At 62.2% G+C, this 27,059-nt stretch overlaps 1 protein-coding gene across 2 annotated transcripts; it reads right to left on the reverse strand.

The window, feature by feature from the left end:
• Positions 1-1,363: 1,363 nt before the first annotated feature.
• Positions 1,364-26,821, reverse strand: Padi3 (peptidyl arginine deiminase 3). Of its 2 annotated transcripts, none has more exons than XM_047563660.1 (16): positions 26,700-26,821; positions 17,683-17,863; positions 15,896-15,968; positions 13,228-13,289; positions 12,458-12,575; positions 11,415-11,540; positions 11,093-11,271; positions 10,812-10,915; positions 10,617-10,728; positions 9,865-9,972; positions 8,743-8,894; positions 7,480-7,624; positions 7,283-7,385; positions 4,893-4,972; positions 3,845-3,970; positions 1,364-2,511 (listed from the first exon to the last, which is right to left on the reverse strand). In XM_047563660.1, the coding sequence occupies exons 1-16, from the start codon at positions 26,789-26,791 to the stop codon at positions 2,278-2,280; spliced, it is 1,995 nt and encodes a 664-aa protein (XP_047419616.1). In that variant the 5' UTR covers positions 26,792-26,821; the 3' UTR covers positions 1,364-2,277. The 2 variants fall into 2 exon arrangements, with proteins under 2 accessions (XP_047419616.1, XP_047419606.1); XM_047563650.1 differs by having other exon boundaries at positions 9,865-9,996.
• Between the last annotated feature and the right edge of the window lie 238 nt (positions 26,822-27,059).

The following is a 27,059-nucleotide window of genomic DNA, read 5'->3' on the forward strand; positions in this document are numbered from 1 at the left end:
TTCTGGTATGTCTGTTAACCCCATACGCCAGCTTGCCTCCTCCTGTCCTCTGGACGATTTTACTCCCTAGATCCTACGGGGTCCTGTTCTTACGGGGGTCCCTGACTCTCGCCCCCGGCAGGAACCAGCCCTGCAGATACCTTGACTCCAGCGCAGTGAGACCCATTCAGACTCCTGTCCCCCCGGCTGTAAGACGATGAATGCGGGTGATTTTAAGCCACCCAGTTGGTAATTTGTCAGAGGAAAGTAATTCAATGTGTCCTTCGCTGTGTGGGCAGGTGGATGTCGTTTTGGGATTTAGTTTGGGGCCCCCCATCCCCCACACGGTGGGGTTAGGGTCCTTGCTGTCCAGGCGTCCCGCCCACACCAGCCTGGAGCACAGGAGGCAAGCCTGGGTCCCCTGGAGCCAGTGGGCAGGGGTGGCACCCAGGGCGGGAAAGCCCCTGTGTAGCCCCCTGTGGCTGGGCAGCCTGCCCTGGGGGGCTTTTCTGTGTTTTGCCCTCTCAGGAGAGAACAGGGAGGCTCCCCTGGTGCCCCACAGTGGGCTGTTAGCTGCTGGGCAGGAACTTCTGGGGTCGAGCCCCCGCGCTTGGGCTGGGGGCGCTGCTGCCCCCAGGATGACTGGACCCCTTCGAGTGGCTCTTCCCAGACAAGACCCCCTCCAGAGGACCAGACGGGACTGGTTTAGAGCAGTCGGCGCTGCCCGGCCCTCCTGGAGGGGACTTAAAGTCACCGTGATCTCGTAATGGCCCACTCTCCACCCGGGGCACCCCACCCGCCATTTCTAAATGTCCAGGGTAAAAGTAGAATGTGGCGTGGCCCACGTGCAGGAAAGCGCCACCTCCCGGTGACCAGTCCCTCCGGTGGGAACAGGCACCTCCCTCCCTCCCTCCCTTGCTTCCTCTGTTCAGAGACACTGCTCTGCTCCTCACGTGGTGACCAGCGAACCTGCACTCTTTGATCTCCTGGTCATGCTTCTCAGTTTGGGGCTCACCCAGGGGGAACCACTGGGCTCGGTCACAGGGTCGCCTGGAGCCTCTTGATGGGCACGAGCGGGAAGGCAGGTGCTCACTCAGGCCTGCCCAGGGCCCTGCCCGGCCAGGCTGGCCCGTCCCGTATCATCGCAGCCCTCTGGGGCGGCCTCAGCCTGTTCCGTGGCAATCTGACCTTCGTACCCAAATTTGGGTTTATCAGCCCCTAATTCTTGGAAGGCCAGGCCACTCCCTGCAGAAAGTCCCCAATCCTGGCGGTCCCATTCCAAGCCCGAAGGACCAAAATTTTACCCACAGCATTTGTGTCTCTGTGGATTTATTAGCCTGTGAGGGAAGCGCAGCGGGGCGCATGCAGGAGACTGGAAGCTGACACCCGCGTGAGAGGCCCGGAGTCCACCCGTCCTGCAACCTGGCAGGATGTGGAAACCCTGACCCGAGGTCAACAGAAGCCTCGGCCAGGGCCAAGCCACTGGGGGGTCCCCCTGCGCAGAGAGGTCCCAGGACCAAGGAAGCATCCTTGTTCAGAAGGTGACCACCAGGGTCAACCCAGTGAGCGATGAAAGACACTTCCCATCCTCATACCCAGTCTTTCCCACCTCCACCAATTCCCAAGGGTACGTTCACATCCAAGAAATTCCAGGAGGATTTTGGACAGTCAGGTTTCTGTATGTCACATGCTGGGGCATGTGTACAAGGCCAAGAGACAACGACCACTCCCACACGAGGCCCCTGCCACCTGAAGGCTCCGGCGGGTGGGACAGAGTTCACGCCCTGGCCGGGAGCTGGGAGGGGCCACCTTGTCCTAAATGAACCCCCAGTTCCCTCCCTATGGGGGTGGCTTTAGGCAGGATCTCTCCTGCCCTGGGTGGAGTGGTCATGTCCCTGCTGCAGGGGAGGAAGTCAGGCCAAAGCAGAACCCCAGGGCCTTCCCCCTAGGACACACAGGCCACGATGGCCGATGAGATGAGTGGAAGCTTCTAGACCTCAAAGTGAATTCTCCCCCAAACAAAGGAATCTGAGGTGAAGGGACTTCTGCAGGGAGTCCCCATAGGTCACACGGATTCACCGGAGAGACCACAAGAAAAGAGGTCCTTCTTTGTGGGAGGCCAAGAAGATTCAAGCCTGAGAACCAAATGGGCTGCAGGTGAGGGGTGGACGCTTCTAGGGAAAGGTTTCCGAGAGGGACGGGTCACCCTGGCGTTTGGTCTGGAACCTGGGGGTCTCTGGATGCTCGTTCGGGGGCTCAGTCTCCATTGCCAGGGGGCGGGGAGGCTGGCGGGAGGGCTCAGGGCTCCATGTGCCACCACTTGAAGGAGAAGGGCTGGCGGCGCACGTTGGTGCCGCAGTGCACCTCCCCGTGCAGCATGTGGTAGGGCGTGAAGTCGTCGATGAAGGTGCAGTGCAGGCCCAGCGGCTCCAGCAGCGCGCGCACCCGCTCCTCCAGGCAGCAGCGGCCGTCGATGACCGGCCCGAAGGGCTTGGGGATGCCCAGGTGCCGGCCCAGCACCAGCATGTTCACCTGCGGGGGCGGCACCGCGTCAGCAGCTCCCTCCCCGACGGCTCCTCCCCCCACCTGGCTCCTCCTCCTGTCCTGCCAGGGTGGGAGGGGCCTGGCTGGTAAGAGCCCCGCAGCCAGATGCCCGGGGCTCCTCTGCAGAGCTCACCCCGTGGGTGGACGCCACAGCTGCCCTGTTTGTGCTAGAGTCCCCGTCCTCTAGGCCTCGGCTGGTTGGACCAGTGGTCAGTTGACCTAGGATGGACCAATCGGATTCTCTCTTTCAGGAACGTGGCGGGGAGTGTCTGGTCTCTGCCTGTGCAGGACCTAAATATGTCGCCATTTCCATGTGTTCCCAGGGGGAGGGCAACAAAGGAGGCCACCCCAGAAGGACAGGGAGAGCATGGTATAGACAGAGAAACGGGAGGAAGTTCCAGGCCCTGCTGAGGCCCAGGGCAGCTGTCCCTGCCCTCTGGCAGAGGCCGGCTGGTGCAGGGGGGGCGGGGTTCCACTTTGCCAACCCAAGAACCTGCGGGTTGCACAAGCTCCCAGGGGCACGTGCATGATCACAGGGCCACAGGAAGGAAACAGGCAGAGCCAGAGGGAGGGAAGAGGGGTGAAGCAAAGGTGGTGTGGAAAGGCCCCCTGGGGCTCTGGAGATGGGTGAGTTGGGCTCCTCTGGGGAAGCAGGAGCGAGGGAGAGGGCGCAGCAGCGCCACCTGGGGGCCGGTCAGAGCAGCAGCAGCCTCCCTGACCTCCCCCAGGCCTGCTGCATCCGGACAGTGGGCCCCAGGTGTCCTGTTTCAGAGGCAAGACTGAGAGGCTCCTAGGCAACCTCTTAAGGCTCAGTGAGGCCTTCTCGAAGCTTCTTGGACCTCCACTCCTACCCCTTAAGCTGGGAGCACTGTGCCTGCCCCTCCAAACTGAAATACAAATCTGAACTAGATCACTGGGACTTGTCTTCAGGGAGGTGAGCAGAGCGTCCCTCTCCACCATCACACTGGGCGCTCCCCAGAGCCGGGGCCATCCGGGTCGCGGGTGTAGCTCCCACAGGACATCTGAATATATGTGGGCGTGGCACAACCACGGGCCAGGAGGACGCGGGCAGAGCAGCCCCAAGAGCCGGGGTGCAAACATCCCTTCACTCCATGACTGTCACACGGGTCCCTCCCCCAGGGCCCGTGAGCCAGGGCCTGGCAGTTGCAGGGACCACGACAGCCACCATAAGCCATGGTGTCAGAGCAATTCACCAGCCACCACGATCCCAAGCATGCCACCAAACGTGTGTCCCCACCTGCTCTGGGGACAGAGGCTTGGAGCCTCACTGGAGGAAGCCCCAGCCAGGGGGTGGGCTCACCAGATCAGGGAAGAAGGCTGTGGCCTTTCTCCTCTCGGACTTGAAGAGTTGAGGGATGTCGATGATGTCCCGCTCGGCCAGGCCCAGCTCCCGCTTCAGCACCTCGCGATTCCAGTCGATGCAGCTCTGGGGGGGGGGGGGGGGGCTGGGGAGGCCTTGTCATGCGTGCTGGGAGTCCACGCAGTTGAGCAGGGGCAGGGGGCCCGAGTGCCCATGGGTGAACTGTCCACACAAACCCGACCTTTGTGCCCCTTAGTGGAGACACACCTCCCCTGTGTCCCACTAGCTGGGCTAAACAGAGTGTTCCAGAATCTTCCATCTGCGACCTCTTCTCTAGATCCCTCCCTCCTTGAGGGATCTCCTTCAGTCTCTATGTTAAAACACTGCCAAGTCCCAAGTTCCTGCCTGCCCCCTCTGTATAAGGTTGCCTCTGTCCCCGGCTCAGACTTGTGAGTACAGTCATCCCCTTGGGATGCTCAGATGGGTCCCAAGCCATCCCTGAGCCAGCTCCATAAAGTTCCCCAACTCCATAAAGGTGACCCCAGCTGCCCGGCTGTTTAGGCCACACACAAGTCCTGCTGTCTTTGTCTCTCCTTCCTTCCCACCTTCCTGTCCAACCCAACAGCAAGTCCTGTGGCACCATGCATAGAATCTGCCCCTGACCTGCCTGCTTCCTGCCACCTCCTCTGCTTCCAACTGCGCAGTGACCGAGTGGCTTGCCCACTGGTCTCTAGCCTCCTCTCTTATCCATGTGGTGGCCTCCCTAATGTTCTTCCTGAACTTCCAACCCTTCCTGTGTTTGAGGTCACACCTCTGCATGGCTGCTCACAGCCAATGACGGCCTGTCTTCCTCGGATGCATGATGCTCATGCCTTTCACCAGGTGGAAGGAGGGCACTGGAGACCTCTGTCTGGGCCATTCTAGCCCGGGCTGTCCAGAACTTGAGCCTCCGCCTGCTACTGCCCCGCCCCTCTCCACCCACCCCGTCCAAGCCCCGCCCCCTGTCCCGAGCCCCGCCCACTTCCCACTCGCAGCCTCGCCTTCCTACCTGCACAAACTTATTAAAGCTGATGAGGTTTTCGTTGGAGAGGACCTGGTTGATGGAGATGGTCCTGACCCGCCCGTCGCCTGTGGAGGGGAGAGAGATACGTGGAGGGCACACACCAGGCTCGGGGAGGGCCACCATCTTTGGTAAGCAGACAGGCCAAGGCCAAGTTCACGGCTCCCTGTACTGCTCCGGGTGTGGACAGCGGAAGTTGGAGGGTCCTGTTGCCTCTGTGAACTTTAGGCTTATTTGAGTTCCCTGGAAGCAGGGAGGCCTTGAATTGGAAATTCGCAGGCCCCGGGGCACTGAGTAATGGCTGTCTTCCCTCAGCCCAGGGGGAGCAGGTCACTTGCTGTCCTCCCCCACCCACCAGGGCCGACCTTTATAGGCTCTCTGAGCAGTGAACCAGCAAGTCCTGGGAGCGGACACCAGCAGGCCCTGGCCTGCCCCTTAGGACCTGGCTCCCCAGAAGCGCAGCTTTCCTGCCTGCCTGATGGGGACCCAGGAGGACAGACTGGACAGGCACGTGGTCCTCCCTGGTCACCAAGCACCTGGCACAGGCAGCCCTGAGTCAGAGCTCTGAGCTCAGCCTCTCACCACCCTCGCCCTGCGAGGTATGCATCGTGCATCGTCGTCTCCACTTGGCGGGTGAGGGACTGAGACCTGGAGAGTCAGGTGACTTGCCCGAGGTCAGCCGGCCAGGACGAGGCTCCTCCCACACCTACCATGCAGGTTCCCGTCCCCTCCACCCCAGCTGGAGGCAGATGGTTCTGCTGCCTCCTCTGGGCCAGGGCCTTCCCCTCTCTGAGCCTCTCCTTCCTGGGTCTGAAGGGGCTAGAGGACCTCCCAGGCTCTCTGAGGACCAGTGTGGCGATGCCCGTGAGGCCCCAGGCAGGGTGCCCGGCACACCTGGATGCCTCAGTCTCTGCGCGTCAGCCCCGAGGTGTGGAGGCTGCGTGTGGTGGCGTCTCCGTCCCAGCAGGCGGGTGGGAGAACTCTGCTCACCCTGATTCTGGGCCCCGCTCATGAAAACATGGCCCCAGGAAAGCGGCAGGGGCGCTCCTCTCCCCGCCCCACCTGGCCCAGCCGCTCTGGCTTGGAGGATTTTTACGGTCTACTTTGGGTTCGCAGGAATCTGGCCATGGTCCCTTTGGGAGTGACAGACTGGCAATTATGGGCTTCCATTTTATGCCCGGCTCCAGTGTCGGGCTGGGCACAGGGTAGCCTCAGCACAGAGAGCCGGGTGACGTGGGAGGTGACACTTGGGAGTTTCCGCAGCTTTCTCTCTGAGGTGGCTTTGGTCTTGGGTCTTCTCTGCTTGTGTGGCCATGGGACCAAGAAAATCTAGGATCCCGAGGGCAAAGGGGTTTCTGCCGAGATCCCTGGGATCCCAGACGTAGGTAGGACCCCCAGTTCAGATGACCACAGTGGGTGGGAGCAAGATGGAGGTGACGGCCACCCTGCAGGCTGGCCGGGTGGTAGCCCCGCGGCCCTGCCCCTCCACATTCCTCCTGTGGAAAATGAAGACGTGGGTTCCTCGTTCAAAAAGCAGGAGAGAGGAACCGTTGGAGGACGAGGCGCTGCCGCTCCTTTCTCCCCGTCTCCCTGAACCTGCGCCATTGTTTTGGATGTCCTGTTGGATGTGGCACTCTTTTGAGCTTGGGGACACACGTGGGACAGGGTGGACCCTTGCAGCACCCAGAGCCTGGGCCCTGGCCTGGAGCACAGGTGGCCACGCAGCCCCTGAGCGAGACCCAGGAGCGTGCAGGCTTGGGCGCTCTCCGTCCCACAGGCCAGGCCCCCAAGCCCGGCCAACGCAGGGACCATGTCAGAGCTCGGGAGGCCCCTGGCCGGGCTTGTGCTGGGGTGGGGCTCACCCCTGCCAAACTGCCCACCACCGTCCCTGCAGGCAGGTCCCAGGCCCCAGCTCCTCCTGGGGGAGGAGGACCACAGCGTCACTGGGTGGTGACAGAGACAGGGAGACCTGGCAGCTGGGGATCCAGAGGAAAGGGAGTGGGCACAGAGAGCCCATCTGGGGAGGCAGGGAGGTGGAGGCTGGGAAGTCGAGGCTCCGAGACTTCAGTACATGCCTAATTGATCCATCAGACCTCACAAAACTCATGTTATTGGGATCCCAAGATGGTGACCACAGGACATTGACCTCCAAGCTCCAGAACCTTCTAAGCAGAGGGCCTGGTGCAACTGTACTGGCCACAGCTGGCCATGTCCCCACTTTCTCCATGCCCACCCACATGCATGGTCCCTGCCCTTCTGCCTCAGCCCCACCCCAGCACGGGCTGCAGTGACCCGAGTCAGGGGTCCCCAATCTGGGGGACAGCACCACTTTAAAGTCTCGGTGTCCCTTCCCGTGGTGATGCGGCTCAGTTACCCACCAGCGACGCCCTCGAACAGGAGGGCCCGGCCGTGGCCCCGCTTCTTCCTCTCCTGGAAGAGCCTGAAGCAGGCGCCAGGGCTGGCCAGCAGCATCCGGAAGCCCTGTGTGGAGAAGGGCAGCTGAGCCCCGCCGCCTGCCCCGGGGCTCCGTCCTGCCCAGCTGCCCGGCTGCCCGAAGGGCGACCCGGGGCCTCACCTTCCCGTCGGGGGCAGGGACGAAGCTCAGGAACTCGTCCACGTGGCCCACGGCCAGCCAGTCCACAAAGAGCTCCACAGGCGGCTGCACCTTCTGGGCGTGGAGGAAGTCCCGCACCACCTGGGTGACCCGGCGGCCACTCGACCTGGGCCACAGTGAGGAAGGTCACTTAGCTGAAACAGTGCCGTGCGCAGAGGTCAAGATGTCTGCACATCTGACTTCGTAAGCGGGAAAGACCATCAGTGTGTGTGTCTTATATTCCACTCAGGGCGCGTTCCAGGTGAGAAGGACTTGGACAGGTCAGTCGCACCCGGGCAATGACCCAGCAGGCCCTGCCGCCTAGGCAGATCCTCAGAGCCACCCGCAGACCCTGTTCTCATCGCCTCCAACTCACTCCAACTCACACCCCTCTTCCATCCCTCCATGATCGGGCAGTTCTTCCTTGAGTTTAACTTAGATCTCTCTTGCTGCACCTTCACCTTCCTGGATGTCAGTGGGGAGATGGGGGATAGGAGCACCCCCAGGGCCTCTCAGTGTTCTATGTTTGTGAATTAAATTCTGTTTTCTTTTTGGCTTCTGGAAAAAACACCCAATGGCATGGCCCCGATTTCCTCTTTCTGGGGGACCATGTCTTTGAGGACAATTGGGCCCCTCCAAAGCTCAACTCTGGATTCATCTATTATCTGATCTGTTCTAACAGCTTTGCTGAATTGGTGGCTCAGTGTCTGGATCTCCTCCACAGCAAATAACCATTATGGTGTCAGCTCTCCTGTTCCACGCGGTGAATAGCAATCTGTGACGGTCGCCACCAGGTCACTTTTCACGTGCGCTCAGGAAAAGGCCCACTGTTAGTCATTTACACCGTAGTATGAACGAGCTTTGACTCAAATGCTTTGTCTCCCGGGACAGTCGGGAGAAGAGCCTCTTCTTCTATTACTGTGAACCATGGGCTCTGTAATCAGCATCATCTGATTATCTCAGAATCAGGAGATCTGAGTCGTAACTGTGTGACTCACCTACCGTCTCTGGGCCCACCTGTAACATGAAGGGTCAAACGGAGCGATCTCCAAGGTCCTGGCTCTGACCCTCTGGGGCTTCCCCGGGCAAGCGCGGACAGACCCCAGGAACAGCTCCCCGCCCCGCCCCAGGCAGGGCTATGGTGACGTCACCCCCTGCTGGTGCCGTCTGAGGGGCCAAGCTGTCCCTCGCCCCGCCTTCTTCCCCACCTCCCCAGCCTCCTCTGGAGGCCAGCCCGCCTCTCACCCGGGCAGGTTGCCCCCGATGAGGATCCTTCCCAGGGGGTACTCCTTCCCGTTGGCCACCACCGGGGGGCTGACCTCCAGGTTCCCGAAGGAGTCCAGGCCACTCACGGACCTGTCCCGCGGCTCCCGGGTCACGTAGCCGAAGTCCTGCCCCTGGCGGGAGATGCTGAGTCAGGAGGGGTGGGAGGCCGGGAGCGCCTGGCCGACTCGCTGGGCTCTGGGCTCCCGGAGGAGGGTGGCCGGCCGCCGGTTCCTCGGGCAGCAAGACTGAGTCAAACGCGGGTCAGACCCCGAGCTCGTCCGTGCACGCTGGCCCCAGTGCACAGGTCACAGCAGGGAGGACTCTGGTGGCGCCGGAGGCCTCAGCCGCCTGGGCCTGCAAGGCCTCCCTGCCAAGGCCGGTGCCCTTGGGTGCCCGCACCACGGGACCACGAGGCTGAGAGCCCAGGACCATCCCTCAGAAGGAGCGGACACCAGCGAGGGCCCGCAGAGGCCCTGCCGCCTGTGTGACCCAGGAGACGGAGGGTCCCCGCTTCTCTGCGGTACCCGGGAAGTCTCCCCTCCTTCCTCAGAGGCCCGAGCCAGCAGCCGTTCCTTCCCCGTTACTCCTGCTACTTCCAACAACAGGACCAGCTCGCGGTGCCACCTCCTCCTTCCAGGCGGGCACCGCGATAATTAGAAGCTTTACAGACGCCTGTGAAGCCAGAGCCGAAGTACTGTTCACACTAATGAAGCAACAGGCTCAGAGAGGGGAAGTCACTTCTGCTATGTCACACAGCCTGTGAGCGACAGAGCCAGATTGTTCTGACTCCCAAGTCTGGGTTCTTAGCCGCTGCACAGCGGCACCATCCCGTCTCCCCATCTAGGGCCGTCAGGTTTAGTAGATAAAAGTGAAGGATGCTTCGTCATTACAGATAAATGACACTTTTTGATTGACGTGTGTCCCATGGGACATTTGGGTATACTTGTACCAGAAAGTTGCTCCTTGCTTCCCTGAGATTCAGATGTAACTGGGCATCTCCTGTATTGCGCCTGGCAACCCTTCTCTCATCCCTAAAGGGCACGGTTCCCTGGACGCTCACCCTGGGCGCTCGGCTCCCCGCCGGCTGCCATGACCACTCACCAGGATTCTCTTGTGAGGAAAGTCCTGCAGTTCCCCATTCCGCGGGGAGTCGAAGACCACTGGGAAGGTCTTGTGCGGTGCCTGGACGTAGCCCAGCTCCATCTCGTCCTGCCCAGGAGGGGACACGCCCAGCTGTGGACAGCCAACAGCTCCCTGCTTCCCCTGAGCCCTCTGGGGAAGCCCACCCTGGGAGCCGGGTTTGCCCTTGGAGCTGGAAGGACAGGGGTCAGGATGCCTGCTGATTGGAGGATGGGCTGGAAGCTCAGAGAGGGCATGCTCTTGCCTATGGTCACACAGCAAGGCAGAGGCCAGGAGGGAATGAGAACATGGACATGACCTCGAGGGTGTCCCAGTCCAGGTCAGGCCAAGGTGGACCCAGAGAGGCCTGAGATGGACAAACAGGCCGCTGGGCACCAGCCAGCCAGCTCCTTTGGCCTTGGACAGGGCTGAGGGCCCTGGTGGGGTGCAGATGCCCACTCCTGGGACCTTGAGGGCCAGGTCGGTCCTGACCCCTCTGGCTCTGAAGGCAAAGACGCCCATCGCCCATGAACTGCCTCACCGACCAGCAGTGCCCTGGCGGGTGCCCGGCCCTGCCCCCAGCTCCGCGAACCCTGACTCCGAGAAGCCCGGCCACCCTGCCTGCCGCCCCCGTGTGACGAGGAGGTGGGGACTGCAAGGTCTAGTTCTTTGTCCGAGGCCCCAGCAGGGCCGGCCGGCCTCTCCCTTAGGGTGCTCCCTGGAGCCCCTGCTACCTGGATCCAGCGGTCATTGCGGTTCTCGGTCTGCGGGCAGACGGTCAGCTTGCAGCCGGCCTTCCGGGCCAGCTCCGCCACGGCTTCCACGAAACTCGTGTTGTTCCTCACGCTGCGGAGGAGCCGGGGGCAGTGACTTGGGGCCGGGCGGCCAGGCGGCCAGGAGCCGGGGACCCAGGCCTGCCCCGCACTCACCGGCACACGTACACCTCCAGGGGCGGCTGCGTGCTGGGCGTCATGATCCAGGGCGCCACGCGGAACAGCACGGTGTCCGTGAAGACGGGGGCCTCGGAGAAGTCCTGCGGGAGGCAGCGAGGACAGCGCTGGCCTCGGCCTCGGCGGCCGGGCAGGGCTCCTCACCTGTCCCCGGGGCCCTGACGAGCCAGCGGGCGGTCGAGAAGCCGGGTCCCCGGGGGCCCACGATCCGCGTCCACCAGACCCCAGCGGTGGGCGCCCTCGCTGCCCGGCGACCCCACCTCGTTGGAGTCGTCCAGCAGGGTGACGTGGAAGGAGAGCAGCCCGGGGAAGCCGGCGTCGGGGAAGCTGAGGCCCTCGACGAGGAAGCGCTCCTGGTCGCCGTGGAGACGGGGCACCTCGTAGGACACCTTGTCCCCGCCCAGCACGCACCGGTAGGCCGCACACTCGTCCTCGGGACCTGGGGGACGGGCAGCCGTGGCTGGGGGCCCAGGAGAGCCGCGGCCTCGCCCGCCCTCCTCCCTCCTCCCCTGGCACAGGGCACGGCGGCTGCTGGGGTGGCAGCCCTGCCCCACGCCCACGGGGTGCCTGGCAGGGACTCACCGCAGAGGTGGAAGACCCGGGCCCGCGCGGCATCCGAGCTGGAGGTGTGCAGGATGAGCCTGTGGTCCTCGAAGAGGGCGGCGGGGCCCTGGGTCCGCAGGACCATGAGGGACATGTCTTCCAGGTCTGGGAGGCCAGACAGGGCGGCCACTCAGAGAGGCCCGCGGCCCTGCACCCGCTCCCCGGGCAGGGAGAGTCGGGACTCGGGTCCCGGCCCCACGGTGACACACGGGCCACCACCAGGGCCCGGCGCTGGGAGGTGGCATGTCCTGCCGCCTGGCCTCGGCCGCGGGCCCCCATTTCCTGCTCTGCCCAGGGAAACGGCCGGCGGAGTAGCCACCCCGGGCCTGGCCGAGAGGCCCAAGGCCACCTGGCAGTGACGGAGGTGGGCGGTGACGCTGGGCAGGCCCTCCTGCCCCGGGCCTGGGCAGTCCCATCTCCACGCCGTGGCCTCCAGGAAGGCACCTGGGAGCCTCTCGCGTGGGAAGCACCTGCCAGCCCCTCCCCCGTGTCTCTGCCTGGTCCCTCTAGTGCTGGTGGACCGGGGGACCTGGCAGGAGCAGGGCACCCCTGAGCACGGGTCGGAGGTGCAGGGCGGGGTCTGCACGGGGGGCTGGCAGGGGAAGCCCCAGGCGGGCCACAGCCAGGCCACAGCCAGGCCACAGCCAGGCCACGGGCCTGCGGCTCCCGGGCCTCGGGTCTCCAGACTGGGAGGGCGAGGCCCGTCCCCTTGGGCGAGGAGGCGAGAATCTGCGAGGAGGCCTGGCGCGCAGTAGGCGCTCAGACAGCGCTGGCCTCCTTTGTTCCCCTGGAGGGAGGGGACAGCAGGAGGATCCCTGCCAGAGCGTCTGCAGCCACGAGTGCCCGCTGGCCTTGGGGACACTAGGGCGTCAAAGCTGCCAGCCCAAGGTGGCTCTGAGCCACACCGAGCGTGCCCGGGTCGGCGACGCTGGCTCCCGGTGCCGCCGGCAGAGCCCCTCCTGGAGCCGCAGCCCCGGGGCCTCTGAGCAGGACTGGAGGAGCGGCCCAGGCCGCGGCCCCACCTTGCAGGCAGTGCACGTGCTCGTCACAGTTGTCCTGGGCCTCGCGGCCCCGATCGTCCCGGTCACAGTTCACCAGCAAGATGGCTCCATGCCCGCCAGGCCCCCAGACCCACTGCCGCTGTCGGGAGGAAACAGAGCAAGCGACGGGCTGGGACCAGCTGCCCCCAGCGCCTCCCGGCCGGCCTCCAAGCCTCCACCGCCCTGAGGCGACCCTCTGCTCAGTCCTGCTTGCTCGCCAGCCTGCCCGGCGCCTCCTCTGAACACCCGCTGCTTCTAGTGCTGCGCGAGTGGGTCCAGAAGTCCCTCCCGCTCCCCAGACGGGGTCAGCTCCTTGCGGCCCGTGGCCGCGCCTGCTGGCCGCCCGTCCTTGGGATCCAGCTTTGCTAGAGCAGAGTCCCGCAGGTTAGGTGCTGGCTGCGGCCACCTCTGAACCACGGTGGGAGGAGAGGTGGCAGGGCCCGCACGGCTCAGACACTCACTGGCTTTTAGTTCTTTAAAGAAGCTTCCCACCCTTGACTTCGATCACAAATCTGGAACTTTCCTCCAACAAACCGAGGCCTAGCCCTAGGCTGGGAAACCCCGTGCCTGGTGACTCGGGTGATGATTTCTCTCTTGGTGAATGAAGATGCCCATCCGTGCCTGGTCCCCGGGCCTCAGCATCAGCCGGGAAGCAGGGGGGTCCCTGTAATGGCCTCTCCCTGCAGGCCTGCGCTTCCAGCAGCAGCCCCAGACTCCGCTCCCCGTGACTGGGCCCAGGTGGAGAAGCCTACCTTGTCCACGAAATCCCCGTCCCGCCTGTCTCCACGGTTCAGGTCACAATCCAGGGCGATGTCTGCAGGGAGGCAGTGGGTAAGTCCCCAGCGTGTTCCCCGGAGCCCAGAGGTGGGAGCTCTGGAGCCCGTGGAGAAGAAGAGGGCCAAGGCCGCTCCCTCCAGGAAGCCCTCCCTGACTGCTCCCTCTGCACCCCAGCCCCTGCTGCCTGGGGCACAGCCTGCACTGAGCCTGCGTCCCCAGGGACATTCTCGGTTTGTGTGAAGCTGTCTGCCTCACCTTCTTGGGCTGGGACAGCGAGCCTGGGCTCTGTGGTCAGGCTGATCAGGATGCAAATCGGCCCGCCTCCTGCTGATCCTGTAGTCCCTCAGAACTCCCACTTCGGCGCAACTCACACTCCCAGGCCCCCCCGCACCCCAACTTATCATTTCTCCCTAGAAACTGGGGAGATCTTTCAGCACCAGTGAAGTATTGAAGGGGTCAGAATCAATCTTTCTGCGCCTACAGAAATCTTCTTAGGCCAGGTTCGGCGGCTCATGCCTGTGATCCCAGCAGCTCGGGAGGCTGAGGCAGGAGGATCGTGAGTTCAAAGCCAGCCTCGGCAACTTAGCAAGGCCCTAAGCAACTCAGCGAGAACCTAAATAAAATATACAAAAGGGCTGGGGGTATGGCTCAGTGGTTAAGCACCCCTAGGTTCAGTCCCCAGTACCAAAAAAAAACTTCTTAGTTCTTCAGAGAGAAAGGGGCATGGTTTCAAATGATTTTTAGCATGTGAAAAGATACCCAGGCACCAGGCCACCGGGATGAACCTCACAGACCACCTGGGGCAGAAGGAGCCCAACCCAAAGGCACACATGAGACGATTCCAGCCACAGAGCTCAGGCAGTACGGCCAGCATGTAGGATAACAACCACACAGAAGCACAGGCAGTGCAATCGCAGAACAGCGCCCCCTTCAGGGGAAGCGGGGAGTCAAGACGAGAGGGGCGGTGGAGGGGACTTCGGGTGCTAGTCAGGATTTATTTCTTGACCTGGGCAATGGCCACTCCAGTGTTTGCTTTGTGATTGTTCATTTTGTGTGTGTGTGTGCACGTGTGTGTGCATGTGTGTGCACGTGTGTGTGTGCACGTGTGTGTGTGTCTGCACATAATAAGCCTTGGGACTTTTCTGCATGTGTTTCCAGTGAGTGTGGGGGCAGGACTGGGGGCAGACACCCAAGCCCACTCCTAACTAAAGAAAGGCAAATGTAAGCAAACGGAGGTGGCGACCTATCACATGGCAGAAACAGAAAGCTGAGACCTCGCAGCGCTAGCTAGGAGGCCCAGGCGCTGTTGCAGGCAAAAACCGCGGTTCAGAGCGCTTGGAAAGCGATTTGGCCGTCTCTATCGACATTTAAAGACACGCCCTGAAGCCCAGAGCTCTGCTTCTGTGAAAGCCTCCGACAGGTAAAACGTGTCCGGCTCTCTTGCCGATGGCTGCCTTGGGCAGTGTTGCTGTGTGGCGTGAGGCAGGGCTCCCCGGTTCCCCCAGGCTGCCCTCAGAAGCCTGGGTCCATGCCAGGTTCTCCGTTGTTCGCTGGTCTACGTACTTCATCCTGCACAAATTTCATGCTGCTTCGAGAACTGTCGCTTGGAAGAGTCCTGATACCGGGAACTGTGAATCCTCCCACCGAACTCTTCCTCAAACTTGTCTTGGCAATTATTTTTTAAAAATTTTTTAAATTGCATATGGACGCAATACCTTTATTTGATTGATTGATTTTTTAATGTGGTGCTGAGGCTCAAACCCAGTGCCTCACATGTGTCAGGCAAGCACTCGACCCCTGAGCTCAAGCCCAGCCCCTGGTCTTGGTCCTTCTTGCTCTTTGTGTTTTTTGTGAATTTTAGGATCAGTTTTATACATTTCTATTTAAAAAACACTTTGAGATTTTGATGGAACTGCATTGAGTTCAGACCATTTGAACCTGTCCCGGGCTCTGTCTGTGTTGCTCGTTTCACTTTTTTTCTCTTTGTTACAGTCCGGGTGACTTCTATGGACCTATCTTCAAGTTCACCGATTCTTTATTCAGCTACATCGACTGCTCCAGGGCATCCATCAAAGGCATTTTTCATCTCCATTACTGGTTTTCGCATTTTCTTTTGACTCTTATAATTTTCCGTTCCCTGTTGAAATTGCCCACCTGTTCACACAGGCTGCCCACCTTTCCTACTAGAACCTTTAACATGGGAATCCGTTACTTCCTGCTTCCTGCCCGAGAGCCTCAGCCTCTGAGCCACTCGCAGGTTGCTCATCAATTTGTGGAGACTTATTAAATTTCCGTTTTCAGCCGGGAAAAGAAACTTCCACGTCCAGTTCCACGTCTGCAGTGTGTTTCCTTTTGTTGATGACAAGGGAGGGCGCGCAGGAATACACACGTCTGCCGGACCGGCACAGCGTCCCTGGGGAACCGGGGCTGGCTTTGGGGAACTGGAAGTCTTGGTTTGGAGGGAGGGAGGCTTACTTTAAGTGTATACTCTTGTCCTGTTTGAATTTTCTAATGTGCACTTTTTTAAATTTAAAAAATAGGGCTGATTTTTTAAAGAAGCCCCCGGTCCAGGGTGGTCCCTAACCACCACCTCCCTGCCCCAGGCCTGACCTTTGGCCCTGCCCCCAGCAGAACCCCGCTTACCAACACAGGTCAGGTAGAGCACTGCGTAGGCCAGGGGCAGAGACTCGTGGCTGGAGTGATAGGCGATCTGCACCTGCGGAGAGACGGCCCAGTCACGCTGGCGGAAGCAGAGCCCCAGCCCCGGGGGGCCTGTGAGGGGAGGATGGAGGTCAGGAACCCCCGCTTCCTTCAGTCTTCTCTGGTTCTTCATGTTTCCCTGCCTGTCAAATGGAACTCGGCTCCACTTTGGGTCTGTTTTGCCATTTGTAAAGAGAGGAGTTTGGACCAGGCAGGGCTTCAGAACACGCAGACCCTGGACTTAGCCTGGACTTGACCCAGCACCTCTGGCCTCTGTGGCCTCGGCCAAGGCCCTTCACCTCTCAGAGCTGCCTCTGTCTGCTCATCTGTGAAACAGGGGCCACATCGGTGCCCCTCAGAGGACTACAGCACACCTGCAGGACGTGCCCAAGAAACACCAGCTACCGTCCATGGCAGGCAGGCGGCACCATGGAGGGTCACGTGCAGAGTCTGGGGGGCCTGGGCTCAGGGGGCCCCAGGTCCTGGATCCGGCAGGGCTGGGCACCCTGGGGGCTTTCCAGTCTTGCTTTCCCTAACTGAACATGGGAATAATAATGCCCGCCCCGCAGGATGGACAGTTGGCCGCGGGGGAAAGGAGCAACGCAGGGGCGTGCTCACGAAGCCGCCTGGCGGGCAGCGAGCACCGTCCCTGCCCAGGGCCAGGAGGACACTGGTGATGGCTGGTCAGAGAGGGACGCGCCCAGGTCCTCTCCCCACCGGCTCCCCCTGGGACATTCCCTCCAGAGGTGGCCCCAGTTCTTGGGCTCCAGCGTTCTCAACTCATCTGGAGGGTCGAGTTCTTGCAAAGGCCACTGACCCATGGGGTCCCTAAATCCTGCAGTGACGGGCCCCCAGACCCACAGCTGCCAGAAAGCTGAAAGTGGGGTGGGGAGCGGGGTGGGGGACCTGACCTCTGTCCCAGCAGCCACAGGGCCAAGGAGCCCAGGGTGGGGTCCTGTCCTGCAGGACAGGCTGCCTGGTCCTCCCCGGCTGCCCGAGCACTCTGCCCTGCCCCTCACGACTCCACGACTCACTGGCAGGGGTGACCTCAGGGAGCCACACCCCTTAGCTCCGCGGCTTCCCTGGCAGCAAAGCTCCGGAGCACGGAGGGAGCAGAGGAGCAGAGGCGGGTGGGGAGCACAGCCACAAGCCGTGGACTCAGGTCATCTGCCCATTAGCCGTGTGGCCCTGCACAGCCACTCTGACCCCCGTGACGGGGCTGGCCCCTCGCCTGCCGGGCCGTCGTGCGGGCGGGTGGTGTTTGCCGCCGGCGCCTGCCCTGGCGAGTCTCCAGAACATGGAGGGGCCCACGTCTTCCACCCACTGAGCCCTGGTCCCTGCAGCCCGTCAAGGGCGCTCACCCGTGCCAAGTTCAAAGGCCGCCCAATTCTTCCTGCCTTAAATGCCCCCACTGTCTTACGAATGGGGCCAGGAAGAGAGTGGATTTGGGGAAACTGAGGCCCCTCAGGGCGCCGTCACCTAGGAAGGGCTCCTCCCTGGGCAGGAGTGTCCCTCCCCTCCCGGGGTCCCCTTCTTCATCCAGAGTGGCAGAGATCCCCTCCCCAACCTGCCGCCCCCATGAGGAGACTGTCAGGCAGTTGGTCAGTGGCAGAGCTGGGACTGGAACCCAGCCTGTGGCCCCAGGGCCCGCGCTGGAGAGGGGAGAGGCCCCGTGGGGCTGGGAGGCCGTGGGGCTGGGAGGCCGTGGCTGCCCCGGCCGGGCCGCTCACGTGACTGTCGTTGAGGTCGTTGCTGGGGGAGTTCATGACCACCACGATCTCCAGACCCTCGTCGAAGTGCCACCGCCGGGTGTCCGCCCGCTCCCGGCTCCTCTCCAAGCTGGGACAGACGTAGATGTCCACGCCGGGGGTCCCGTAGACCTCGAACATCTCTGTGCCCTCGGGGACCGACCTGGGGAGACCAGGGACAGGGGCTGAGAGTTGTCCTGCTCAGAAGCCGCCCCGCGCCCTCAGGGCCAGCCTGGGCTGCGCGACCCGCCCCACACACGCGCTTCCCTCCTGGGTTTCTCTACCTCCAACCCATCTGCAAGCTCCTCCGGGTCAGGACCCGACTGCCCGCTCTACGCCCCGCTGCCCAGCAGGCTCCGTGGGATTCTGAGTCTCTAGCTTTAAGGAAAGAATTTCTCACCCGGGTCCGCCACATGCCTCCTTAGCAGACAATTAAGTGTCCTTGGGGTCTCCCTTAGGAAGAGATTAGTGTTTGCTGAGTGTGTGTGTGTGTGTGCGCGCGCGTGCTTACATGCAAAGTGAGCAGAATCATTCTCATCTGATGAGTGAAAGACCAGGCTCAGAGAGGTCTAGTAACAAGCTGAGACCACACAGCATCGTATAGCAGAGCCAAGCTTGCACTTGCCTCTTTCTGACTCTGCAGTGACCCCTGGGAAATGTGGCCAGATTCAGTTGAAGAACCAGGTGTTAATGATAGGTTTAAAATATCCACCATGACATCGGTCCCTGGAACAGTGTCTCCTCATTCCTGCTAATCCGGGAACGTGACCTGAAAACCAGCCTGTCTATCCCCTGATTATGGGGTTCCTGCTCTGCACCCCAGCACTGCCAGGCTGAAGCAGGTACCCACACTGCTCTTCCAATGCCTCGGAGCCTCAGATCCTGCCAGGGACTGAGGACCAGCATTGCCCAGGACAAGCCAGGGGTGGCTCTGGGCCTGGTGTCTCAGCTCAGTCTCAGGATGGGCAAATGCGTCCTCCAAGCTCAGACAGCGGCCCACCCAGGCTACAGCGGCAAAGAAAGGAGCCCTGCAGCTTGTCACGGCGCCTTTCTATAAAAAGAGAAAGGAACCAAGGCCCAGCTGTGCTGCAGCAGGCGGGCGCCACCCGGGGCACAGGCCCCGCCAGGTGCCCCAGCCAGGTCAGGGTGACACCTGCTTCTCCTTCCACACGGGGCTGCTGGATGCGGCAAAGTGAAATGCAGATTGGCCGGCTGGACTTCAATTTCAGATGAACGACAAAGAATCGTTTAAGCCTAAGTATGTTCCATGCGAGTCTGGGAACATGTCTCTACTAAGAATTATTCACTGTTTATCTGGAGTTCAAACCTAACTAGGGAGTCTAACTTCCGGGCTGGTGGTGCCCTCCGGCTGCTCTGCCCTGGCTGGGTGGGCCAGCCCCTGTCCAGGTGGAGAGGCCTGGAGACACAGGGAGAGAGAGCTGGGGGCCAAAAGGCGCAGAGTGAGGTTCAGGGGACAGTGTTAGCCTAGCGTGTGAGAGGCCCTGGGTTCCAGCCCCAGTGCTGGGGAAAAAAAGAAAAATGGAGAGACCCAAAGATAGAAGGTCAGAGTCGGAGTCAGAAAGACGGACAGAGAGGCAGACAGACCAGGGGGAAGTCAGCATCTCCCACCAGGGAGCCGGCCTGCAGCCCCCCACGGAGCCCGAGAGCTTCTTCATGAGAGTCCCGACACACAGCTGTCCCTGGGCCCGGCCCAGGAGCAAGGGCTCAGCACCCTAGATGGCAGGAGGAGCCCTCGGGGCCCAGGCCCTGGACCCTGGCTCTGGGTACTTGGCCCAGCTCCCCCGCACCTCCCTGGGCCATCCCCTGTGAGGTGAAGGATCCCTGGTCCCAGTGACGCTGGAGGCGGACGGCCCTGCCCACCAGGGGTCTCAGGGCAGTGGCCCAAGAGGGCTTCCTGCAGGACAGTCCACGCTGGGAAGGGAGGGGCCGCAGAAGAGAGGAGGAGTTGGGCCCAGACCAGGCTGGGGCCCAGGTGACCTCCAGGTGAGAGGCTAAGCCGCTTAGTGTCCCCTGTGACGTGGGGTGGTGACACCTACTCGGCCAACCTCATGGCCAGGGGCCATCGTGAGGCTCAAGTGTGATGACCCTTAGGAGAGGCTCAGAACAGCCCCCGGGGCGGGAAGGCGGGAGGCGGGTTGGCAGGGCCCAGGACCCGGGCAGATGGACGCGGGGCGTGAAAGACGCTGGAGGCGCCCGCGGGGAGGCACAGAGGCCTCCACCTGCAGCCCAGGAGGCCAGGGGACTCAGGCTTGTTCCAGCCCCACATCATGGGGGCAGCGATGGGTCCTGGTCAGGAGGGCAGCCTGGGGAGCAGTGGCAGGGGGTCGAGCCGCAGCCCCGGGGCAGAAGCTGGGCCCCGAGCCCCGCCGTGGGGACCTGGGGGGCAGGACAGCCTCCCTGCGCCTGCTTCCGTCTGGTGGGGTTGGGGCGGGAGGTGGGGGGCCGTGTGCAAAAGCACCTCGAATGAGGGAAGTCGTGCCTCATCACCGGGAGGGACATGGAAGCCCAGACGGGCGACCAGAGGACAGGCTCCAGTCGCCCGGGCCTGACTCAGCCCGTCACGGAAGCAGCGCACTGCAAACATCTCGGGGTGGCTGCTGGGGGGCCCCCCTCAGGTTCGGGGGATCTGGATTCCTCATTTCCCAAGGACAAGGGACGCCCAGGGCCTCCCCTGGACAAAGCTCTTCCTCAGGCCCGGCCACCTGGGGCTGCCACCTGGGGCACAGTCCCGCCCACCCTCCGAGGGCTGCAGGCTGTGTCCTGGCCCAGCCGATGCCATCCAGGCAGGGACGTCCAAAGTCCCCCCAGCCCCCGAGGGCAGTGAACAGGGGCAGGAGGGCGGTGGGCAGTGGCAGGTGACCGGCAGCCCTGCCACGCCGGGCGGGGCGTTTGTTCCTTGGGAAGGAGCCCAGGGCTACATCACGGGAGGCCCCACGCAACCCGGCAGAGCTGGTCACCCTCGAGGTGGCCGGCCTCTGACCCACCTTGGGGAAATGCACATTGGTGGCTGTAGGTGGCCCGGGCCATCACTGGACACTATTCTGACGCCTCGAGGGAGCACCGAGGCTCAGGGTGCGCTGCCTCAGAAAGGCTGGGCCCCGTCCCCCAGGGCGGATGAGGACGGCTCCGCATGAGGCCACCCTTCCCTCCTGGGGACCCAGGCACCAGTCCCCGTGAGAACCGCGAGGTGCGGGGTTCGGGCAGCCCCCGCAGCTGCACGACCTGTGTGCTCACTATCATCCCCACTTTGCAGATGAGGAAACTGGGGCTCAGAGACGGCAGCTGATTTGCTCAAAGTCACACAGCTGATAAGCGACAGAGCTACAGACCCAGCCAGCTCTGTCCTCACTACAGACCCGTCCTCTCCCTGCCTGGACCCAGAGCTTCGGCTTCTAGAACAAACCCAAACGTTTCAGGAGCCAGGAAACTGGTGGGAAAGGGCCCCAAGGTTGAAAACAGAAAGAAGGGCAAGATGACCAGCAAGGCCCCCCTGGGGGAACAGAGGAGCTCCAGCCCAGCTCTGGGCCGCAGCTGCCCCTCCCAGTCAGCAGGGCCCGGGTCCCCTCGCCAGGCCAGCCCACCAACAGAACCAGGTCCAGGAAACCATCGCCCTCTTAACCGCATGCCCTGCACCCCCGCCCCGCTCTGCCCCTGGGCAATGGTGGCCTCACCTGGTGGCACCACAGGGGCAGATCATCCCCTGGCACCAAACACCCAGCGACGTTGATAAGAGGCGAGCTGCTTTGCCAAATCCAGGACGGGGCTCAGAGCCCTCCGAGAGCAGAGCGTGAAACCCTGCTCTGTGCCAACCCTCAGTGCCCACGGGGAACTGAGGCCCAGGGAGCAGCAGAAAGTCGTGCAAGGTGCCAGCACTGGGACCCGAACTCGGGACTCCTGGTCTGAGACCATCGGGGGCCACCGTGGGGGACGAGGCCGGGACACGGGTGTGGCAGCGGGCACGCGGCTTCTCCTGCTGCCGACAGACCTCCTGAGACCCTGATGGGACCACAGAGGCAGAATGTTTGCACCAGATGAAATTGTGACCAGGGAGAGTCCCCAATACTCCTGCTCCCCTGTCCCTAGTCAACTTGGTCACTAATACTGGAAGCCACGCAGCTGGCCATCTGTTATTGATTTCCAATAGCTCTGCTGCGGCCACATCTCTGACGTGTGGTCACGGTGCTGACCGTTGCCTAGGTTACCCTTCAGGGACCCAAAGGCCATTTTTGCCGAAAATTGGAGTCTTCGCTGGGCCCGCAGCTGCCTGATGGCACCCGGAAGCGGGTTCTGCCTTCACGTCCGTCCCCTCTGCCACGTCGACCTTCCGGGCAGATCCTGCTGGGCTCTGCGTGCAGACGTGCTGGCCACCCCCTGGAGCTGGTGTCTGTCCCACCCTGTCTGCTCCTCCAGCAGCCCGAGCACCTGAAGCCCGGAAGGCCCGTCACAGGGCCCGGGTGGAGCCAGGGGGCCCGGATGTCGGCACAGGACGGTGGTGCTGACCCAGGGAAGCTCAGTCATTCCTCAGACAAGCTGCAGATGGCCTCGGGGCCACCTGAGTCTCGGGCAGGACGGTCTCTTGGAACCCTGCCCGGCTGATGGGAAGTCACCAGGCTCCCGCCCAGCTCGCCTCTCCCCTGTCCAGGGGCAGCGGGGCCCCTGGTCGGTGCTGCTCCCTCAGCGGAAGCCCGTTAAAGCCCCGCTGTATATTCCTGCCCACTAGATGTCCTTTCTACCGTCACCAAGTCCGAGGTCCTGACTCCCCTGCCAGTTCCATTAGGCACCTTTCAGGTGACATAAGCTATGTGTCCTTCCCAGCTAGGGTGGTGTCCCCGACCCTGGCCGCACACGTATCCCTGGTGAGTCTTGAAAAGAACCTTTGCTGCTCGGCTGCTGAATGGAGGAGCCGAGCACGATGGCTGGGGGTGGGCTCCACACTGGGCTCCATGCTGGCCTCCACGCTGGCCTCCACCCCGGGCTCCACCCAGCCCAGCACACTGGCTGCTTTCCTGGCAGCGCGGGGCACTTACACTGAGCTGCATGCACACTCCTTTATCATCGTCACCTGTTTTTGTTTGGAGACAGGATCTAAGCTGCCCAGGCCGCCCTTGACCTCGTGATCCTCCTGACTCAGCCTCTCAAGTCCCTGGGCTTACAGGGGCCACTGCATCCGGCCCCGAAGCATGTTTTTAAGGTCCCCAGGTGATTCAAAGGCACAGCCGGGTGGAGAAACTCTGCCAGGGAAAGGAGAGGCTGACAGCTCATGGCCGGCGCCGTCCCTCAGGAGACACCTGCTAACGGGAGGAGGGATCTTCCCGAGGTGGCCTACTTCCTGCTCAGGACGACTCGAGGTACCTCAGTGGTGGACTTCCTGCCTTCTGACTTTCCTAAGTGCTGCTTCTTGGGGCCATACCAAGGTGGGTGAGAGGTATACCGCCAAGGTCAAGGTGGCCCCTTCTCGTTGGCGTCTGGGCAGCCTTCATGAGGAGTCTGGGAGGGTTTGGTCACCCCTGAGCCGCCGTGCGGGCTGGGCCCTCTGCAGCCGTGCAGCTCAGACCCGACCGTCCTGGGCTCTCCCGGATGCGCAGCCTACACAGCTGTGCATCCGAGGACACCTGGAGCTCCAGGGCCCTTGGAGCCCAGTCTTCCAGTACGGAGTCTCTGCACCTGTGACTCAGTTTCCCCTTCCCCAATAGTTCTGAGCCTTACGTTTGAATTGGGCAGCTTGGGTTCTAGTCTGACCTTGCCCCTGGCTTGTTCGGCAATCCTGGGCAAGCCACTTCTTGCTCTGGGCCTCAGCTTCTCCCTCCAGAAAATGAAGGGTGTGTGAGACACCACTGCCCCTGCTCGGGCCAGTCTGAGGACTGACTGACTGTTGGGCATCTTGGGAAAGATGCCCAAGGTGACCAGTTCTGGTGGCCCGACAGACTCCAAGAAGTGCGTGCTCTGCTCTGGAAACACTGGTGGGAGGGCTTCCAGCCCAGCTGCCGTCCCATGGCTGGCCGGGCGCCCTGGGGTGACCCCCACGGGAGTCCTCCTGGTATTTCCATTTTGCCTGGAAGACCCAGACCTGCTCTCCTCCTCCAAGACTCGAGTCTGAGGCCCACATCTCAATGCAGATGTTCCAGCCTCGAGAAAGTCCTCCTGGAGGAGAGGCAGCCAGGCGGCTTCCACCCGGAGAGTTGGGCCTCCTAGGAAAGGATGGGTCAGGCCCCTGTCCCTCTGAGCCGCCTCCTCGCTTCAGTGAAAGGGACTCTTAACATCCGCCTCCTGTTGCCCGGAGGGGTAAGGGAGCCGCCCCCGCCAGCCATGGTGCAGCCTCAGCGTCAGTGCCCCCTTTCCTGGTCCCAGGACTCCCTGCTCAGGAGCGAGGCCGAGCCGGCTCCCGGGAAGGCAGGAAGACAGCGTGAGTGGGGGTGGCGAGGCCCGCGTGCCTCCTCGGAGGCTCCTCCTCCAGGAAGCCCTCCCTGCCTGCCAGCCCCTTTGCCCCATTCCTTCTCCCATATGGCCCCGCGCTGCTCCCCAGCCTCTGGTGCTGTCCACAGACGCAGGACAGAGCCTCGAAACAACCACGAGGCGGCGGTGACAGCGACAGTCTCCTTAACCCAGTGTCCACCGCAGGTCGGGCATTAGCAACTCCCCGCTCAGCCTCCCTGCCCGCCCTGTGGAGCGAAGGTCAAGCCACTCAGTCACGTCCTGGCCCTGCCACTCACTGGTCCCTCATCCTGAAGTGGGGTGAGGGTAACACCACCTCGCGGAGCACCCCGAGAACTTTCTGAAGTTGGGGAAGCGCTGACGTCAGTGCCCACCACGAGCAGGGCCACGTCTCAGTGTGACATTGTGGCCAGCTCCATTCTGCAGAGGACACACGGGCTCTGGGCGGATCAAGGGCCTCCCCACGGGCAGAGAGCAGAACATTGCAGACCAAGACTGAGTCACCACACCTGACGTCCTTTCCCTCCCTGGCGCCCGGGCTGGGCAGCCAGGCCCCGCCAACCCTCAGGGCCATCCCGCTGGTGGCCCTCCCAAGACAGCAGAGCCTGTAGAACTCTCAGAGGGGGAGCCTGCTGTGTCCCCAAGGCCTGGCACACACCAGCCCCAAAGAAACACTGATGGACGTGTGAGTGAGCCAACCAGAAGCCCCACTGGTCCAGGGTGGGCGGGCACTGCCATCCCAGGAGCCTCCGCCCTCCCACCCCGTGGCCGCCCCTCTCACACGGCTTCCCGTGACTCCCCAGCATGTCCAGCTTGCTCAGGTCACCCTAAGACCAGCAGCCTCACCGTGCCCGTTGTCCCAGCCCATCCTCCATCCTGGAAGGACGCTCTGCAGGGGAGGAACCAGCCCCCAGCATCTTAGCACAGGTCAGACCGAAGACAGGTTTGCCCAACGGGCACGAGGCAGCTGCAGCACTGAGTCACCCCCCTGCCACGCAGCCCTGGGGCAGACGGAGGCGCCGGGCAGCGTGGCTCTCTCCCCCTTCACCCTCCTCCTGGCCCCAGCAGCCTCTGACTCCTCTCCCACCCCCCACGGCCCACCCACCCTCAACCAGGACTTAGCTCCGGGTGGCCAGCTGGGCCAGGGTGTTTGAGACTTGGTTCCCCCACGACCAGCTCCTCACCACCCCCTTCATCCAACACTCAGGGACCATCTTGGCTTCCAAGTAAATTCACTTGGAGTTTTAAATTCTTAGTCTGGGACACTTGTGCTCAGAGCGTGGGTGGTTTTAACCAGGCATGGTGGTGCACACCTGGAATCCCAGCTAATCAGGAGGCCCACGCTGGAGGATCAGAAACGTGAGGCTAGCCTGGACAATTTAGTGAGACCCTGTCTCAAAATAAAAATTAAAAAGGGCTGGGATGTGGTTCAGTGGTGGGGTACCCCTGAGTTCAATCCCCAGGACTAAAGAGGAAAAAAAAAAAGAAAGGAAAGAAAAAAGAAACAGCAGGTGATTTCACACCCTTGGATTCGGCAATATCTGGAGACATTTCGGTTGTTGCAAGTAAGGCGGGGTGTCACCGGCCTCCAGGGAGAGGCCAAAGATACTGCTTAATATCGTACAATACGCAGGACCCCCCAAAAGAGCCAGGCTGACAGAAGGGGGAGGCCCAGGAGGCAGAAACGGTCACAGGGACCTGCACCCAGCCCCACCCAGGCAAGCTGCCTGCAAGTCCCCAGCCTCGGAGCTGAGACTCCTCAAAAGTCTACGAAACTGACTCCCTGGTGCTTCCCAGAACCCAGCTCCTAAACCCCTGTCTGAACCCTCCTCTCCTTCCTGAGAGAGAGGGACCACAGGTCATGGAGTGCTAGCCTGGTATGCAGTTGGGGCCTATTGCATGGGTGTGGAATGGCTGGAGGAAACCAGAACTGAAACCCCTCCGGTGGCAGGCACTCAGTAAGCCTGTGAGTGGTTCCAAATCCTGGCTGGGCCACCTGTTACTGTGTGGCTTGAGCCAATGGTTCACCGTCTCTGGGCCTGGCTTGCCCATTCATCAGCCAAGATCGTGCCTACAGTGAGCCTAGACCGCAGGGTCCTTGTCAGGGTGGAATTTCAGAGTGTGTGCCCACAGTTCAACTCAAGGGCCTGGCCAGCTCCAGAACAGCGCTCGGCGCCTACAGGCGTGTGCTCTGCTCTCAGGCTCAGGAGCCGGGTGCCGGGCTAGGGTACACCCCTTCTTCTTCTCGTGTGCCTCAGACAGACCCCCAGCCCCGTCCACAGGATCTCTGGACAGGGAAAAGTCAGTCACTGCGAGTCTCCCCCTGGGTTCGGCTTTGCTGCTTGACACCACGGCCGGAGCTGAGCTGACAAAAGCCAGCCTCCCTGATCACCTGCTGTTCCAAGGCCAAGTCTGAGGAGTGGGCTGCCAGGCCAGGTCAGGCCAGGCCAGGCGGGAGCCCAGAGGAAGTTCTTCACAGCCCCAGAGAGGAAGACCCATGGCGTCAGTACCAAGGACCCACAAACCCCTGGCCATCGGGTTCTTACCCATAAATGTCTACGATGGTCTCCACACCAGCCACGCACACGGCGCTAGTGGGGTGCTCCAGGGACACGCGCACGATCCTCTGCAGGGACATGCTGGTCTTGGGCTGGGCTTCGGCCACCAAAGCCAGCACTGCCCCAGTGGCCCTTTGGGATGTGGTTTAAATGTCCCTGGTCCCGCCCTTCCAGCCCAGGGTGCAAGCTCATTGGTTCTGGTTCTGGAAGCCCAGCCTCTTCCCAGAGCCAAGCACTCACGATTGGCTGGAAGGAGCCCAGCATTTGCATATGAACCTGTTGCTCCCACCTCCGCACCCAGGGAGTTAATTTCTGGCTGGAAGGGGGACAAGTCCCTACAAGTACTGG

Source organism: Sciurus carolinensis, chromosome 1 (genome assembly GCF_902686445.1).
Source record: "Sciurus carolinensis chromosome 1, mSciCar1.2, whole genome shotgun sequence".
In the NCBI taxonomy this organism is placed as follows: Eukaryota; Metazoa; Chordata; class Mammalia; order Rodentia; family Sciuridae; genus Sciurus; species Sciurus carolinensis.

What these genes read in the sequence shown, in the direction of transcription:
- Padi3 (XM_047563650.1), bottom strand. Translation starts at nt 26,791, where the DNA reads ATGTCCCTGCAGAGGATCGTGCGCGTGTCCCTGGAGCACCCCACTAGC. An exon ending in CCGGGTCTTCCACCTCTGCG is followed by an intron (nt 11,272 to 11,414) that starts GTGAGTCCCTGC and finishes CCCGTCCCCCAG; the next exon opens with GTCCCGAGGACGAGTGTGCG. An exon ending in TGCTGGACGACTCCAACGAG is followed by an intron (nt 10,916 to 11,092) that starts GTGGGGTCGCCG and finishes TGCCTCCCGCAG; the next exon opens with GACTTCTCCGAGGCCCCCGT.